Source organism: Pristis pectinata, chromosome 10 (genome assembly GCF_009764475.1).
Source record: "Pristis pectinata isolate sPriPec2 chromosome 10, sPriPec2.1.pri, whole genome shotgun sequence".
Taxonomy (NCBI): domain Eukaryota; kingdom Metazoa; phylum Chordata; class Chondrichthyes; order Rhinopristiformes; family Pristidae; genus Pristis; species Pristis pectinata.
Genome location: NC_067414.1, coordinates 12,306,144 through 12,322,966, shown reverse-complemented (window position 1 = coordinate 12,322,966; position 16,823 = coordinate 12,306,144). Strand labels below are relative to the sequence as shown.

The following is a 16,823-nucleotide window of genomic DNA, read 5'->3' as shown; positions in this document are numbered from 1 at the left end:
CTGTAACTGTAACACTTTTTTCGGCATTCTGTTATTGTTTTACCTTGTAATACCTCAATACACTGTCGTAATGAAATGATCTGTATGGATGGTATGCAAGACAGGTTGTCACATGTACTAAGGTACAGTGGGGAAAAAGAATAAACCAATTTACCGATTAGTATTTTGGTTAATTAGTGACCATTTGTTAGTGTGCAAGTATTAACTGACTTGAAACACTTAACTCATTTTTCCTCTGTCCATGGATGCTTTCTGGCCCCAGTATATTTCCACAATTTTTTAATTTCCAATTTTTCAATATTTCAGTACATTTGTCTTAACATAATTAAATCCTTGTTTCCTGTGTATTTTTGCATTTTTTGTTTCTTAAATTTTGTTAAAAATTTTATTTACAGCATGGTAACAGGCCCTTCCGGCCCAACGAGTCCGCGCTGCCCATTTTTAAACCCATATTAACTTACCTGTATGCCTTTAGAACGTGGGAGGAAACCAGAGCACCTGGAGGAAACCCACGCAGACACAGGAGAACGTACAAACTCCTTACAGGCAGCGACGGGAATCGAACACCAATCGCTGGCGCTGTAATAGCGTCGTGCTAACTGCTATGCTACCGTGCCGTTTGCATTTTGGTCAAAATCTGAGTGCTACATGACCAGGTCTTTGACAGGTTTATTTGTTACTAAATATTCACTAACCTCTTATCTTGTCAGGTGAGCAGGTTGATCGAGCCAAGCGACTGCAGAGCAAAATGACAACTAATTTGATTATGGCCAAGGATCGTCTTGAACAGCTAGGTAAGTACTGTAAATGTTGGTTACAGATTGATGGCTCCCTGCTTATAAATGGGATTATTGCATATGACAGTTGTGTTGTGAGCAGTTTGCACAGATTAAGTGCTTTTCTGTTGATTGTAGAAGGTTAATTCTCATAGTCTCAAGCCAGTTCCATGATTGCTCAAGATGATTGTACCTGATCCATGACCAAATTTTGCCCACCTCCTTCCACCCATCCTTTTATCCTCTTCCCCTCCTCTGCCTCCACATATACTTGAATAAGTTTTGAACAAAATTTAAGGATTTAAAATTAACAGCTTCAGTTGCCTTTTGTTCCAAATTTCTGCATCTTCTACATAGAAATATTGCTTAACTTCAATCTTGAAAGTGTTAGCTCTGTTTTTTTGGATTAACATCCTAATCCTAGACTCCAGATTTCTACTCTTTTTGAAGTGCTTCTTGACATCAGTTAGGTTGCAATTGTAACTTTGTATGGAACTAGAATTTGTGTGTGAATCCTAGAAAGGAAATACTTAATTTTTGCCTCCTCTATCAATTTGCTTTTTAAGCAATCAAATCTTCCCATAATCTTAAATTTCACATAACACGAGTTTCTATGATTTCTTCTCTATGTAACCCGTAGTAGTCCAGATACTGTTCTGGTAAATCTTCTAAACTATACTCCCTCCATGGACAACATGTGCTTCCTGAAGTGTGGTGCATACAACAGGTTGCAGTTTTTCAGGGCTTTGCATAAATGTAACAAGTACAGCTTCAATTCCCTTGTAGATATAAAGGCCAACGTTCCATTTAACTTTTTTGATTATTTTCTTGCATCTGCCAATAACATTTTAATGATTTATATGCATGGACCTGTGAGTTTCTTTGGACCTGTACTGCTGTCAATGAATGGGATTAATACAATGATGGCTGTTAATATATTTAATTCTGTTAGCTTGTTAATCATGCACCACAGAATCATAGCAATGTACAGCAGAGAACGATGGTATTTGGCCCTTAAGTCTGTGCTGGCTTTTTGTAGAGTCATCCCAAAAGTCCAAATCTGCAGCTTTTTCTCTGTAACGCTGAAAATTTATTCTCTTTCCTGCTTAATTTCCTTACTTAAGGAAGGATGTTGTATTGGAAGCAGTTCAAGAAAAGTTTACTAGACCATTACCTCAAATGGGTGTGAAGTCTTATGCAGAAAGCTTGAATAAGCTAGGCTTGTATCTGCTGGAGTTTAAAAGAGCAAGAAGGGGCTTGATTGAAATGAGCTCCTGAGGGGTCTTGACAGGGTAGATGTGGAGGGTCTGTTTCTTGTAGTAGTATCTAGAACTACAGGTTACCTTTAAAACTAAAGTATCACTCATTCAAGATGGAGATGGAATGAATTTCTTAAAGCACACGTTAATCGGCTAAAAATAGGTACCCTTTGCTGTGTCTACCTGGAACTTAGTAAATTTGTTTGGTCTTCTGCAATCTTGGGCATTAAAATGCAGAAATCTGTGATGTCAAATAACTGTAATATCTAAAATGTTTTGGGGTATGTCTCTCAAATTCAGTATAATTTACAGTCATAATATGATTGCTTATCCGGTCAATTTTCTTTTTGTACTACATTGAAAGCACTTTGGGTCTGAGTAACACATGCATTTTTGAGAATTGTACAGAATTATTGAATTTGGTATACTCTAACAATTTGAGATGCATTTGCAGATCTGTTTATTTATGATGGGGGCTAAGAAAAAAGAAAGAAGGATTGATAGTGTCAAAGAAAGATGCATCTAAGGGCAAAGAGCAGGAAAGACAGATCGGTGGAAGGTGAGGTGGGAATTTTACATACAGGATTGTTGTGGGGAGATATTAACAGAAAGTGTAAGGTTGACAAAGGTTTGTACATACTAACCCAACAACTAATGTTTGACAGTTGTTATCTTTGCAGTTGACTTGTGCACAATTTGCTCAGAAATGTGTCCATGCCTTGAGTGACTCATTACAAGATAGGCAGCATCTTTGAGTTTGCTAATGATTAAACACTGCAAATGATGCAAAATATCTGTCGATATCTTGAATAAGCTACTGAATTTAGAACCAACGTGAATAAAGTGGTTGGATTAAATGCAACTAAGAAATCAATTAATGATCGCAAAATGCATTTTAAAATTTGACAAAAGAACTTGTGAACAGAGGAGTAGACTATTTAGCCCCTTGCACCTGCTCTGCCATACAGTATATTAAGCTCAAAGCTGATCTGATTATAACCTCGCCTCTGCCTGCCTGCCTTACTTCCTGGGTGTCTCTCTGCTCATGGTAACCTTTCATCCCTTTGTTTATCAAGAATCTATCTAGCTCTGCCTTAAGTTACTCAAAGATTCTACTTCTACCATCCTTTGAGAAAGAGAGTTCCAAAGTGTATACAAAAAAATTGCCTCATCTCTAGCAAAAAGTCAAGCTGCTGGAGGGATTCAAAGTCGGGCAGCATCTGTAGAGAAAAGATAACCTGCCCATTCAAGGTATTAGTCTTGTAAACCTTTTCTGATCTGCTTCCAGCACATTAACATCGGTCAGTAAAGAGACTACTATGGTATACAGTACTCCAGATGTGAGTTCACTAGCTCTCCATATAATTAGAGCAAAACCTCTCTACTATTGTATTCAATTCCCTTTGAAATAAGTCATAACAATAACATTGTTATGTTCCTTAATTACTTGCTATACCTGCATATACCATCTTTTGGGAACTGGGGATACCACCAGATGCCTCTGTATACCAGAACAATTTCTAGCCATTTGGATTTCTTTATGTTTATCCCACAGCATGTTCTATTTGCCAAATCTTTGACTACTTGCTTAACCTATCTGTATTTTGTTATAGTGTTCACATGTCCTCTTTAGATCTTATTTCAATCTCTTTTTCCTCTTTTTTTTTCTATTTCAAAGAGACAGCTGGGATATAGAATCTGCTGGCATTCTTTTGTAGAATCCTACTGCATGGAAACAGGCCCTTCAGCCCATCATGTCTGTGCCAGATGTCAAGTACCTAATTGCATTTACGGTATCAGTGCTTGATGCCTTCTGTGCCACGGTGCTTAAATGCTGCGAGAGTACCTGCTTCTATTACCCTCTCAGGCAAATTTTGTTTTCCAAATTTCAACCACCCTCTGGGTGGAGGAAAATTCTTCCTCAAATCTCCCTCTAAATTTCCTGCCCATTAAACCAATGTCATTTGCTAATGGGAAAAGTTTCTTGCCATCTACCCTATCTGTGCCCCTCTTAACTTTGTCAACCAGGTTGCTCACACCCCACCTCCCCCTGCCCCCGGCCTTCTTTGCTCCAAGGAAGACAAACATAGCCTATCCAGACTTTCCTCAGAGCTGAAACCTTCCATCCCAGACAACACCCTGGTGAATCTCCTCTGCACCCACTCCAGTGACTAATGCAAGCACAAGCTAAGTGCTGGGAATTGTACAGTTTTTAAATGGGCTTGCATGCCTTGCTGTACTTTCAGAGATATTTTAACAAATCAAATTAGTAGGAAACAAAAGTGGTTTCTTCAAGTTGATCATCTCTATAGCTTTATACAATATTAAAGTTTAATGTTTATTGTCAATTATGGAAGCCCTAGATTCTAAGCTTATTCAATGCTTTAGTGTTTATATTTTGAATTATTAACATAAAAAATACAAATCCCTTTTCACTAGAAAATTAATTAGACTTCTTATACTATGGTAAAATATTAATATCGGGATCATTCTGCTTTTAAAATGTTGCTCGTAATTTCTGATAAATTACCTGCTTCAACTCGATTGTTATTCCTCACACATTTCTGTTATAATGGCTTTAATTAACAGACCTATTTAAGAAGTAGTAAATATTGTATTGTTTTTTAACAGTATGATCAAAGATGATTCATCAATCATTTTTAATCTTGTAGTTAATTTTTAAGTGTTCAAGTTAAAGCTTTTCATCACTCATTGTCCTATCCATTGTACATATAACATAACCTCATTTGCAAACACTGAAATCCAGTTTTTTTTTAATCTGTACCCAGGATGTGGTTGACATGGTGAGGTCAGCATTTATTCCTCTTGAAAAGATGATGGTGGGCTATTGCCTTTAACTGCTGTTACCCTTCCAATGAAGATACTCCCAACAGTGCTATTGGGTAGGGAGTTCCAGGATTTAAACCTAGTGACAATGAAACAAGCCTAGGGGATCGTTCCAAGTCAGGATCTTCCTCTTTTTAAGTAGCCCCAAGGAGGAGGGTGGCTACTGGGGGAAGGGAAGAAAGTAAGGATGACTTGTTTCCTCTCTAGTTCGATGGGTTCTCAGGTGGCCAATGTGGGACCTGCAGTCTCTGCCATAAATGGGGCAGAGGTGCTTGTTGGGACAGATGGGTGAGTAGTGTGAGAGGTGGTCTGGGCTGTTTTTATTTTGCTGGGTTCCTGCTGAATGGTCTAGTCTTGAGATTCTAAATGCTGCCTTGAATGCTGCTTTTCCATTTTGAGCAATCATGGGCCAGTGGTTTGCACAAGTAGGTGGGGACGTTGTATCTTTTAGGAGATTCTTTGAGAACCTGCCTGAGTCTTCCCTTCTGTCCACTTGTTTATCACTTGCCGTGATAGAGGTTGCAAAAGTTTCGGGAGTCTGATGTCAGGCTTGTCCATCGAAACCTTGAGGGTTATTGGGGCCTCAATGATAGAAGTGTTGGCCCAGGAGAGGACACTGACATTGGTTAGCTTATCCTGCCAGTAGATATGAAGGATTTTGCTGAAACTGTGTATGCACTTTCTCTCTACTAATTTGAGGTGCCTGCTTTTAGATGATCCACATCTCTGAAATGTACAGGAGGGCAGGTATCACTGATGCCCAGGAAATGATGAGCTTTGTGCTAGGTTTGAAATCTTGGCAAAGGTTCTTTACTTCAGCCAAAGGCTGTGCTAGTGCAATGACTCGATGATGAGTTTTGTCATTAGTGTCTGCCTTCACTAAGAGGTAGTTCCTGAGGTTCTGGAGGAAACCCACATTTTCCAGGCTTTTCCAGGTTTTCTTTTTGCAGGCTTTCTTATTGTGGAGGAGGTTGGGTGTGTTCAGCAGAAACTTTTTGCAAAGGTTAAATAGGTCTAGGACTTTATTTCCTGGAGTGCAGGAGAATGAGGGGAGATCCTATGGAGGTATACAAAATTATGAGGGGTATAGATAGGGTGAATGCATGCAGGCTTTTCCCCCTCGGGTTGGGTGAGACTAGAACTAGAGGACATAGGTTTGGGGTGAAAGGTGAAATATGTAAGGGGAATCTGAGGGGAAACTTCTTCACTGAGAGGGTGGTGCGAGTGTGGAACGAGCTGCCAGTGGAAGTGGTAGATGTGGGTTCAATTGCAACATACAGTGGCATGCAAAAGTTTGGGTACCCCGGTCAAAATTTCTGTTACTGTGAATAGCTAAGCGAGTAAAAGATGACCTGATTTCCAAAAGGCATGAAGTTAAAAATGACACATTTCTTTAATATCTTAATCAAGATTACCTTTTTATTTCCATCTTTTACAGTTTCAAAATAACAAAAAAGGAAAAGGGTCCAAAGCAAAAGTTTGGGCACCCTGCATGGTCAGTACTTAGTAACACCCCCTTTGGCAAGTATCACAGCTTGTAAATGCTTTTTGTAGCCAGCTAAGACTCTCAATTCTTGTTTGGGGGGGATTTTCACCCATTCTTCCTTGCAAAAGACTTCTAGTTCTGTGAGATTCTTGGGCTGCTCTTTTGAGGTCTCTCCACAGATTTTTGATGATGTTTATGTCGGGGGACTATGAGGGCCATGGCAAAACCTTCAGCTTGTGCCTCTTGGGGTAGTCCATTGTGGATTTTGAGGTGTGTTTAGGATAGTTATCCTGTTGTAGAAGCCATCCTCTTTTCATCTTCAGCTTTTTTACGGACGGTGTGATGTTTGCTTCCAGAATTTGTTGGTATTTAATTGAATTCATTCTTCCCTCTACCAGTGGAATGTTCCTCATGCCACTAGCTGCAACACAAGCCCAAAGCATGATCGATCCACCCCAGTGCTTAACAGTTGGAGAGGTGTTCTTTCATGAAATTCTGCACCCTTTTTTCTCCAAACATACCTTTGCTCATTGCGGCCAAAAAGTTCTATTTTAACTTCTTCAGTCCACAGGACTTCTTTCCAAACTGCATCAGGCTTGTTTAGATGTTCCTTTGCAAACTTCTGATGCTGAATTTTGTGGTGAGGGCGTAGGAAAGGTTTTCTTCTGATGACTTTTCCATGAAGGTCATATTTGTGCAGGTGTCACTGCACAGTAGAACAGTGTACCACCACTCCAGAGTCTGCTAAATCTCCCTGAAGGTCTTTTGCAGTCAAACGGGGGTTTTGATTTGCCTTTCTAGCAATCCTACAAGCAGTTCCCTTGGAAAGTTTTCTTGGTCTTCCAGACCTCAACTTGACCTCCACCGTTCCTGTTAACTGCCACTTCTTAATTACATTACGAACTGAGGAAACAGCTACCTGAAAAATGCTTTGCTATCTTCTTATAGCCTTCTCCTGCTTTGTGAGCATCATTTATTTTAATTTTCAGAGTGCTAGGCAGCTGCTTAGAGGAACCCATGGCTGCTGATTGTTGGGAAAGGTTTGAGGAGTCAGGGTATTTATAAAGCTTTGAAATTTGCATCACCTGGCTTTTCCTAACGATGGCTGTGAACAAGCCATAGCCCTAACAAGCTAATGAAGGTCTGAGACCTTGGTAAAAGTTATCTGAGAGCTCAAATCTCTTGGGGTGCCCAAACTTTTGCATGGTGCTCCTTTCTTTTTTTCACTCTAAAATTGTACAAAACAAAAGTAATACACTAATCTTGCTTAAAATGTTGAAAAGAATGTTTCATCTTTAACTTTGACTTTTGGAGATCAGTTCACCTTCTACTCACTTAACTATTCACAGTAACAGAAATTTTGACCAGGGTTGTCCAAACTTTTGCATGCCACTGTATCTAAGAGCAACATCTCTTAGCCCCCCCATTTCTCTATCATTCATGTGTATATGTGGGAGGGAAGGGTTAGATAGATCTTAGAGCAGGGCAAAATGTCAGCACAACATTGTGGGCTGAAGGGCCTGTACTGTGCTGTAATGTACTATGTTCTATGGTGAAGTAAAAGGGTATCTGTTGTAACTCCTGAAGAGAATGAGAAGACTCTTCAATAGGAGAATGAATAGTAAACTATGCAGGTAGTAATTTTCCACAATAACTGCTGAACTGATTTGCTCCTTGCTCACTGGTTTCTCTTGCTCTCGCGCTCTCTCACAACTTTCCAATCTACAGGAATGGGTTCCAGTTGTGCAATCTTGCATCTTAGCTTAATAATGTAATAAGTCAGTCACCCGCCACTGCTTGTCATTCATTAATGTTTTCTGCTTTCCTTATCGCTATTACTTTCATACATTCATTTTGAGAAGTCTCTTGTGAGAGATTATACTGTTTCTCAGCTGTAAACCCAATGCTCGCAGTAAACTAATTGTGGTGCTTAAGGTGATTTAATGGATTCAGTTGAGTAGATGCTTCCTCCCCTGGGGGAATCTTGGAATGAAGAGCATCACAATCTTAGAGAGAAACCTTCACAGTGTTGTCAGGAGTATTTTGTTTTCCATACAAGGAATAGTGGAAATCGGGAATGGTCCTTTCCCTTTCCCAAGAATGCTTTGAGGCTGGGTGGGTGAGGGTACATTGAAAACTATGAAAATTAGATTTTTTTTTGGGCAGGAGTTGCAAAACCAAGGTGGTTGGATGGAGTTGAGATACAAACCAGCAATGATCAGGCTGGCTAAACTGGCTTTCGATTGGGTGTTCACCATTAGTTTTCCATTTTTAAAACTTCTTTTATAGTTGCAATGAACTTGCTGTAATCCCTTTCAATCTGCTCAATTTATTTCACATGTTCCCTATTCAATCTTTTCCTATCATTTCATGTCACTGTGCTGTGCCTGCGTTTTATACTTCTGTCTGTTGGAGAAGTCTCTTCTGTTTTAAGTTCCCACTAATGGCTCGGTGGATAATAGGGGAGGGAGCCAGGACATTACAAGTCTAGGATGCAAAGTTGCCAGCCTATACTCCCTAGGTCCATACACTCTCAGATTCCCATAACACACTGATGTGGTTGACTCTCAAACATCCACCAAATTGGCCTAGCAATGTGATAGCGGTGCCATTCACATCAGTCCATCTTCCTTATATGTTATATCAGCATTATACATTTAATGAAATGTACAAAACAGATTTTATTCATAAACAACATATTAGGCAGTCAATACTGCACAGAGACTTCTGGTTTCTCATTCAGTGTTTCATGCACTCTGAAGAACTATTGAAAACTATGCTCTTTATAAACCTTAGCTTGCCCTAATCATAGGCTCACGTCACAAATAAAACCTTGTTATATCTATTCTTGATTTGTTTGAAAGGTATCTGCTTACATAACCAGTTTACTTCTATAAAATGAGTCTTGTTTACTTAACTGCTCATGAAGTTGGTTTGTAGGTTTTATTAATCCTCATCGTACTGCAATTGACAGAACCATCTGCCTGTAATTTATTACCATGGCGGTCAAAGTTACAGAGTCATCAGTGGCAAACATTATTGGCCTCCCTATTTCCTCATAGATAGCACTCAAAACACTGAAAGCAAAGGTGACCCATGATTATTTTCTTTGACATTTCCATCAGTCTGTTGATCTCAGGAACCCTGTTACTTCACAAGATACAAGGATAATCAATTACTAAAGATCCACAATTCTCCAAAAGTCCACATCCAAAGACTGGATGTAGAATGTAAATGGAAGTGAATAAAAAGGTTGGTTTCTGTCTCAGCCCATGTCTGATGCTTGAATATAGCAAGACATGCATAACAGAAGGGGATGTAACCAAAGAGTGAAAATTATGGGAGAAAGTTCAGTAGTAAAGGGAGTCAAAATTGTGTAGTAAAGGGCGTGTACGTGTGTTGTTTTTGCTTAAGGTTGCATTTTCCACCAGTGAAGCCTGCAGCCAGGAGTCCCCTGGGAAAGGTGCACCTCTCCTCGTCTCTCTCTTTCTCCTCACCATTGGATCCATGCTTACCTGAAGCAGATCTTCCTGCAGCAGATTAGTCCGCTAAATTGTCTCCATTGTAAATGGAAAGCGCCACCTACAGAAATACTTTAGGGGATGTGGTTTAGCTGTCTCAATCTGTCAGAATTGCCATTGTTTGAATGTTTATGAATGTCTCTAAACTTCACATTCTGAAACTATTAATTATTCACTTCTTGAATGTTAAATGAAACGTAAGTATTTAATATTCTAGAAAATATTTAAATAATTAGGTTTAAGGTAATTTAATTAATTCAAACAAAATGTGCATTATCTGCAACTTGTCTGTCTCCATCATGCCATTTTCATCATTGAAATGAATGGGATCGCTGAATCTGTACCATTTCCAATCTGACACACCCAAAGCGCCCTGTGGTCCATCTATTTTCGAGGGAAACAGCATCTGAGCCTCGTGTCTCAGTTCATCTCTGCCTTTTCTGTAGGGACTGTTGAATAAGTCCTGTGTGTTTTATTATTTCACCTTTCTCCTTGCTCGTGCCTCCTCCCACCACCCCCCCCCCACCCCCACACAAAAAAACCAAGTAGGCTGTTGAAGTTGCTACTGCCTGAAGCAAGGACCAGCAATGGAAGCTGAACCTTTCTGATTTAATATGCATGTTTCGTATTTAATTTTGTGGCAAACTGGATACTTAAGGCTAGAATGTTTCATGTTTTATGGTTAATAAGTAAATGTATTCATGAAGACATGCTTAAAAGTGTTGTTTATTTCTTATACGGATATATCAATCATGCATTGTGGTTTAAGTTTCTGTCTTTCAAATTGTGGCTATTGTGCATACACTACTGAGCAATTGCATTTGTTTGTAAATGCAAAGAATAGCTGGGTATTTGACTGGGTAACTTGGAGGGAGGAGCATGCAAAAGAGATGGCCGGATTAGTAACAGTGTAGATCACAGTGGACTTTGAATTCAATTTATTATTAATTGTTACTGCCAATTTAGTTGAAAATTTACAACTGTAAGTTGATGCATTTGCCTAATTTTTTTAAATAATAGAAATTGTCCAAATCTGCATGTATATCGTTTGGGGGGGGGGGGGTGGTGGAGGAATTAACCAATCAATAAAAAATTCAGTTCTGATTGAAAGTATAACTTTTTTATTGATTAGGTATGGAGACACGTTTAAGCTGAGCTCTGTGTTATTTGATAATTTTAGTAGATTTAACATAGGAGTATTTTAAACAATTGAACTTGGATGCAAGACAGACATTTACTTGTTACTGTTGATTGTGGACATGTATGCAATTGTAGGGTTTTTGGGACTTGAGTATTGCTGTTCATCATTTATATTTACATTTGTATGTGCTGTCACAATTCCTATAGCGGCACATTCCTCTTGCAGCATTTGAAGACTACTTTAAGATTATTGTCAGTATAGTGTGGTGTTTTAATTGATTAAATTTATTTACTAAAAATGAATATCATGCGATAAATACAAGCGTTCTACTCATCTAGTCTCTCTCTTGATAAGCAGCCATATTGAATTTTGCCCCATTTCCTGCATTTACTGTAAAAAAAAATCTAGAATGCTTTGTAAATGGGGAGCAAGCAACATCTAGTAATGTGTAACAAATGGAGAATGCTGAACACTTCAGCAATTTTTTTTGCTTCTGGCTTCCAACATCTTTTGTTTTTCTTTTTCTCCATCCATGAATGGTTCTAAGGTGATGGTGTCTTTGGCCCTCATTCATTACCAAAGGTATATCTGAAGTGCAGATAAATATCTTTATCAGGGAACATGTCATTTTCACTGCCTTTAGAATTATTTACTTAAATGGTGATACAAAAGTAGTCACTTAAATCCATAAGATTATTGGAATTGGAGAGAGCACTTCAATTGCCAAGTTATTGGCCTAAATAGTTTTAGAGCAGGAATACAAAAGGCAAACTTTTTGAGAGAATAAAGAGCAAATTAAAATGTCTATGAAATTGTCAAAAACTTGAGCAAGAGATTTTAGTTAGGAATGGAGGAAGGACATGGTGGTAGCTGGAGACAAAACAATTATATCATGGCTAACCTGTATCTCTGCTCCATCTACATTATGGTCTCATGCCTTGCTACCCTTAGCCAGGCAAAGTCCATCAATACCAATTTTGAAATGTTTAGCTGATCCATAACCCTTTGGGGAGAGTTTTCTAGATTTGTACTTTTTTTTGTGTGAACATGTGTTGTCTTTGATCACTGTGAATGGGCTGTCTATAATTTTATTCTGGATTCCTTGCACTAGAGGAAATCATTTGTGTCATTCTTTGATCACACTTTAATCTTAAACTCTTGCACCATCTGAAGAATAAATGCTTGTTGAACTACATTTTCCCCTCACGGCTATCTCTGTACAACTTCTTTTTGCTCGTTTGCTTTCCTTCACATTTCTAAGATTTTATTCTCGTAGGGAGGTCTCCTAAAATTTCTATGGTGTATTCTGCAGCAAGTCTATCCTTTTAGTGATGTCTCCAGGGGACAGGTCTTCCACTGAGAGTCACCTATATTTGTGGCTGATCAGTCAATAACTGGGCTTTTCTCAAGTAGAAAAACAAATGCTGGGAGAACACAGTTGAGCAGCATCTGTAGAAGGAGAAACAGTGTTTTGGGTGGAAGGCCCTCAGAACTGAGAAAGAGGGAAAGCAAGTTAGGCTATGTGACAGAGAAGGTGGGAGAAGGCAATGGGTGGAACGAGGGGAATGTCAGTAATAGGGTGAAATCATTTAATGTGTTGCTGATGTTGTAAAGTCTGGGTGGTGTATATTCAGGCATACAGGGACATGCTGAGCAGGCCAGAATATACATATTTGGGGAGTGTGGGGGGGAGGTTGTTGGGGGTGACCTGTCCTGATATAAACAAAAAGCAATTTATCTAGAGGTGGAAAATTCTGTATTGAGTCCCGCAGGCTGTAATGTGCCCAGGGGAGAAAAGGTGTTGCTCCTCAAGTTTGTATTGAGCCTCAATGTAACTATGCAGGAGGCCACAGCCAAGAAATCAGAGTGGAAGTGGGATGGTGGATTAAACTAGCAGGCAACTGGAAGCTTGGGGTCAGTCCTTGGACCAAGCACAGTTGCTCCACAAAGTGACTGCCCAGTCTACGTTTGCTTTCTCCAGTGTACAGTTGGCCACATTGTGAACACCAAATACAGTAGACTAGATTGGAAGAAGTGCAAGTGAATTGCTGCTTCCCTAGAACTGATTGTTTGGGTCCCTGGATGTTGGGAAGGGAAGAGGTGAATGGACAGGTGTGACATCTCTGGTTGCTTGGGAATGTGCTGTGGGATGCTGAGAGGTGGGTGAGAATGGAAGAGCAGGCCAGGGAGTGGAGAAGTGAGCAGTACCCATGCAACAGAGAAGGTGGGGGGGGGGGGGGGTGGTGGTGGGGGAGATAGTGGAAGATGACATGATTTCCCCCAACTTCATAGAAGATTGTGTTCCATCCACATTAAGAGAAACTGCATAGTGAAGGTGGCAGGGAGCAGCAACCTCAGTGTTGCAGAAGATCTGGCACTATAATTGATATTTTCGAAATGGCCAATGTATTTGAGAAACATTTGACCTTTGAAAAATTTATGCATCCAACTTAACAGCTCTGCCTGGATCACAAGATCACAAGACAAGGGAGCAGAAGCAGGCCATTCGGCCCATCGAGTCTGCTCCAAGGAAAGGGAAATAGAAATGAGAAATGGGGAATGGGGGAAGAAGAAGAAAAAAAAAACACTATTCTAATCCCAATTACCGGCCTTATCCCCATATCCCTTGATATCCTGACTATTTAGATATCTATCTATCTCCTCCTTGAACGCCCCCACTGATCTGGCTTCCACTGCTGTACGTGGCAAGGAGTTCCACAAATTCACCACCCTCTGGCTAAAGAAATTTTTCCTCATCTCTGTTTTGAAACTGTACCCTCTAATTCTAAGATTGTGCCCTCTGGTCCTGGACTCACCCACCAAGGGAAACAGCCTAGCCACATTTACTCTGTCCTTTCCTATCATTATTTTAAATGTCGCTATGAGGTCCCCTCTCATTCTTCTGTACTCCAGCGAGTACAGTCCAAGAGCCGACAAACGCTCCTCATACTTAAGCCCTTTCATTCCTGGAATCATCCTCGTAAATCTCCTCTGAACCCTCTCCAACGTCAACACATCCCTCCTAAGATGTGGGGCCCAAAACGGCGCACAATATTCCAAATGAGGCCTCACTAGTGCCCCGTAGAGCCTCATCAACACTTCCTTACTTTTATACACTATACCTCTCGAAATGAATGCCAACATAGCATTCGCTTTCTTTACCACCGATCCGACCTGGTGGTTAACCTTTAAGGTATCCTGCACGAGTACCCCCCAAGTCCCTTTGTACTTCCGTGCTTTGGATTTTCTCTCCTCCTAGATAATAATCTGCCCGCTTATTTCTGCTTCCAAAGTGTACAACTGCACATTTCCCTACATTGAATCTCATTTGCTATTTCCTTGCCCATTCTCCTAAACTGTCTAGATCCCTCTGCAACCTTCCTATTTCTTCAATACTCCCTACTCCTCCCCCTATCTTGGTGTCATCCGCAAACTTAGCCACGAAACCATTTATTCCATCATCCAAATCGTTAATGTACAAGGTAAAAAGGAGCGGTCCCAACACCGACCCCTGCGGCACACCACTAGTAACCGGTAACCAACCAGAACAAGATCCTTTTATTTCCACTCTTTGCTTCCTGTCAACCAGCCAATGCTCCACCCATTCTGTTATCCTACCCGTAATTCCATGACCTCTCATCTTATTAATCAGTCTCTTGTGAGGCACCTTATTGAAGGCCTTTTGAAAGTCTAAATACACAACATCTACCGCCTCTCCCTTATCCACCTTGCCTGTGATTTCTTCAAAAAACTCCAATAGGTTGGTCAGGCTGGATCTTCCCTTCACAAACCATGTTGGCTAGGACCTATCCTGCCCTGCGCCTCTAGGTATTCCGTAACCCCGTCTTTGAGGATAGATTCCAATAACTTTCCCACCACTGACGTCAGACTAATAGGTCTGTAACTTCCTTTATGCTGCCTCCCTCCTTTCTTGTACAACGGAACTACATTTGCGACCCTCCAGTCCTCCGGAACCACGCCTGAATCTATCGATTTCTGGAAAATAATCGCCAATGCCTCCGCTATCTCTAAAGCCACCTCCTTCAGAACCCGGGGATGCACCTCATCCGGTCCGGGAGACTTATCAGTCTTTAGTCCATTTAGTTTTCCTAGCACCTCTCCCTAGTAATCTTAACTGAACTCAATTCCATTTCGTGAGACTCCTGACTAACCGGCACATTGCTGATGTCTTCCACGGTGAAGACCGATGCAAAATATTAATTCAATTCCTCTGCCATCTCTCTATCGTCCATTATAATAGCTCCTGCACCGTTGTAATAGCTCTTTTCCCCCTAGCTAGATGCTGTAACTGGTTTTTAATTATCAGCTAAAATGTCTGGGTGTATTTCTTGCTGAATTTTCAAATCAAAATAGCGTCAATTGACCTTCATTAATAGTTTGTTAACCCAGTGCTTTAGATACTTATTAGTTTCCTGGCCAGCATTTATCATTCAAATGTCACCACTCACCACAATGTACAGCAACAACATTATGTTCATCATAATGTTGTTGCTGTACATTGGTTGCTAGGCACTTTTCCCAATAACGTATTCTTAAACGATTTTCACATTTATTTGAGTTTGTGGTCCATGAACACTACCTCATTATTCCTCTTTTGCACTATTTATTTATTTTTATAACATTAGTAATTTTTATGTCTTTGTGTCTTGCGATGTACTGCTTCCGCAAAACAACAAATTTCATGACATATGTCAGTGATAAACCTGATTCTGACATTTTAAATTTAGCAAATGTGCATGGCTAATTTTTTTTACTGATCCATGTTTAGTAGTGACCTGTGAGATTTATAGGAGTTGTTACAGGCCTCAGCAAAAGATGTCTGCAATGACTTAGTGATTTTAGAGAATCCCTGGCATCTAGCAACAGTGCAGTCATCAGGCAGTCTTGGCAGCTGATCATAGAGTTTTTGGAGGCAAACCAGGAAGTAGAAAGCTCATGTGTTTGGCTGTTTTTCCCTCAAAGAATTTGGGGAAAATGGGTTGCATTTTCTTTGGGATTTTTAAAGCAATGCATATTTGCACAGCTTTTTAAAATAAAATGTACAGAGTGGGGCAGTGGAAGTGACAGTTACAGTGCAAAGAATACTAAAAGTGTTGAAAGATCTCCTTTCTTGTGGTCTGTTCTTCTGAACTACATCATGGTTTGTGCCATTATTTCTGTGTTATATTTCCTAAATCACTCTTACAGGGATTGATCAATCTCTTAATTCTTTGTCTTGTAATACAAACTGCATTGTTCCAATGAGGATGGAATTTTCAGTCTGCCTTCTTTTTGGATTTTGACTTGAAATGATTCCCTACTGCCCCCAAACCAAAGTGACCATTCTCAGGGTGTGGCTATTACTGGCAAGGCTGGCACTTATTGTAGAAGATAGCTTGAGGGGTGAGTTTATTCAGCCCAGGGATGAACCACTTGACCTCCAGTTGAAAAAAAATGGTTTTGCACCAATTTTGAAGATTGGAGTTGATGCTTAAACCCTTGGCTTTTATTGGCCCTGAAACTCATGTTAAAAATCTTTCTGGGGCAGGTAGTTGAGATTTGAGGATCCTTTAAGGTTTGGCTGTAAGAACTCAATGGAGGTTTGAAAATGAAAATCTGTTTTTTTGATGTACTTTCCACCCCCCCCACCTTGTGCTCTTGAATTGTTTCCAAACTTTCTATGTCTTAATCACTTAGGCGGCACGGGATGGTGCAAAGAGTAGAGCCACTGCCTCACAGCACCAGAGACCTGGGTTCAGTCCTGACCTCGGGCACTTACTGAGTGAAGTTTGC

At 40.1% G+C, this 16,823-nt stretch overlaps 1 protein-coding gene across 2 annotated transcripts in view; it reads left to right on the top strand.

Moving 5' to 3' along the window:
* The window catches only part of spast (spastin), a 65,468-nt gene that overhangs the window by 13,131 nt on the left and 35,514 nt on the right, over positions 1–16,823 (top strand). For both annotated transcript variants that reach the window (XM_052024507.1, XM_052024506.1), the window contains exon 3: positions 711–794. In XM_052024507.1, coding sequence (XP_051880467.1) covers positions 711–794 — 84 coding nt within the window. The remainder of the gene's footprint in view (positions 1–710; positions 795–16,823) is intronic.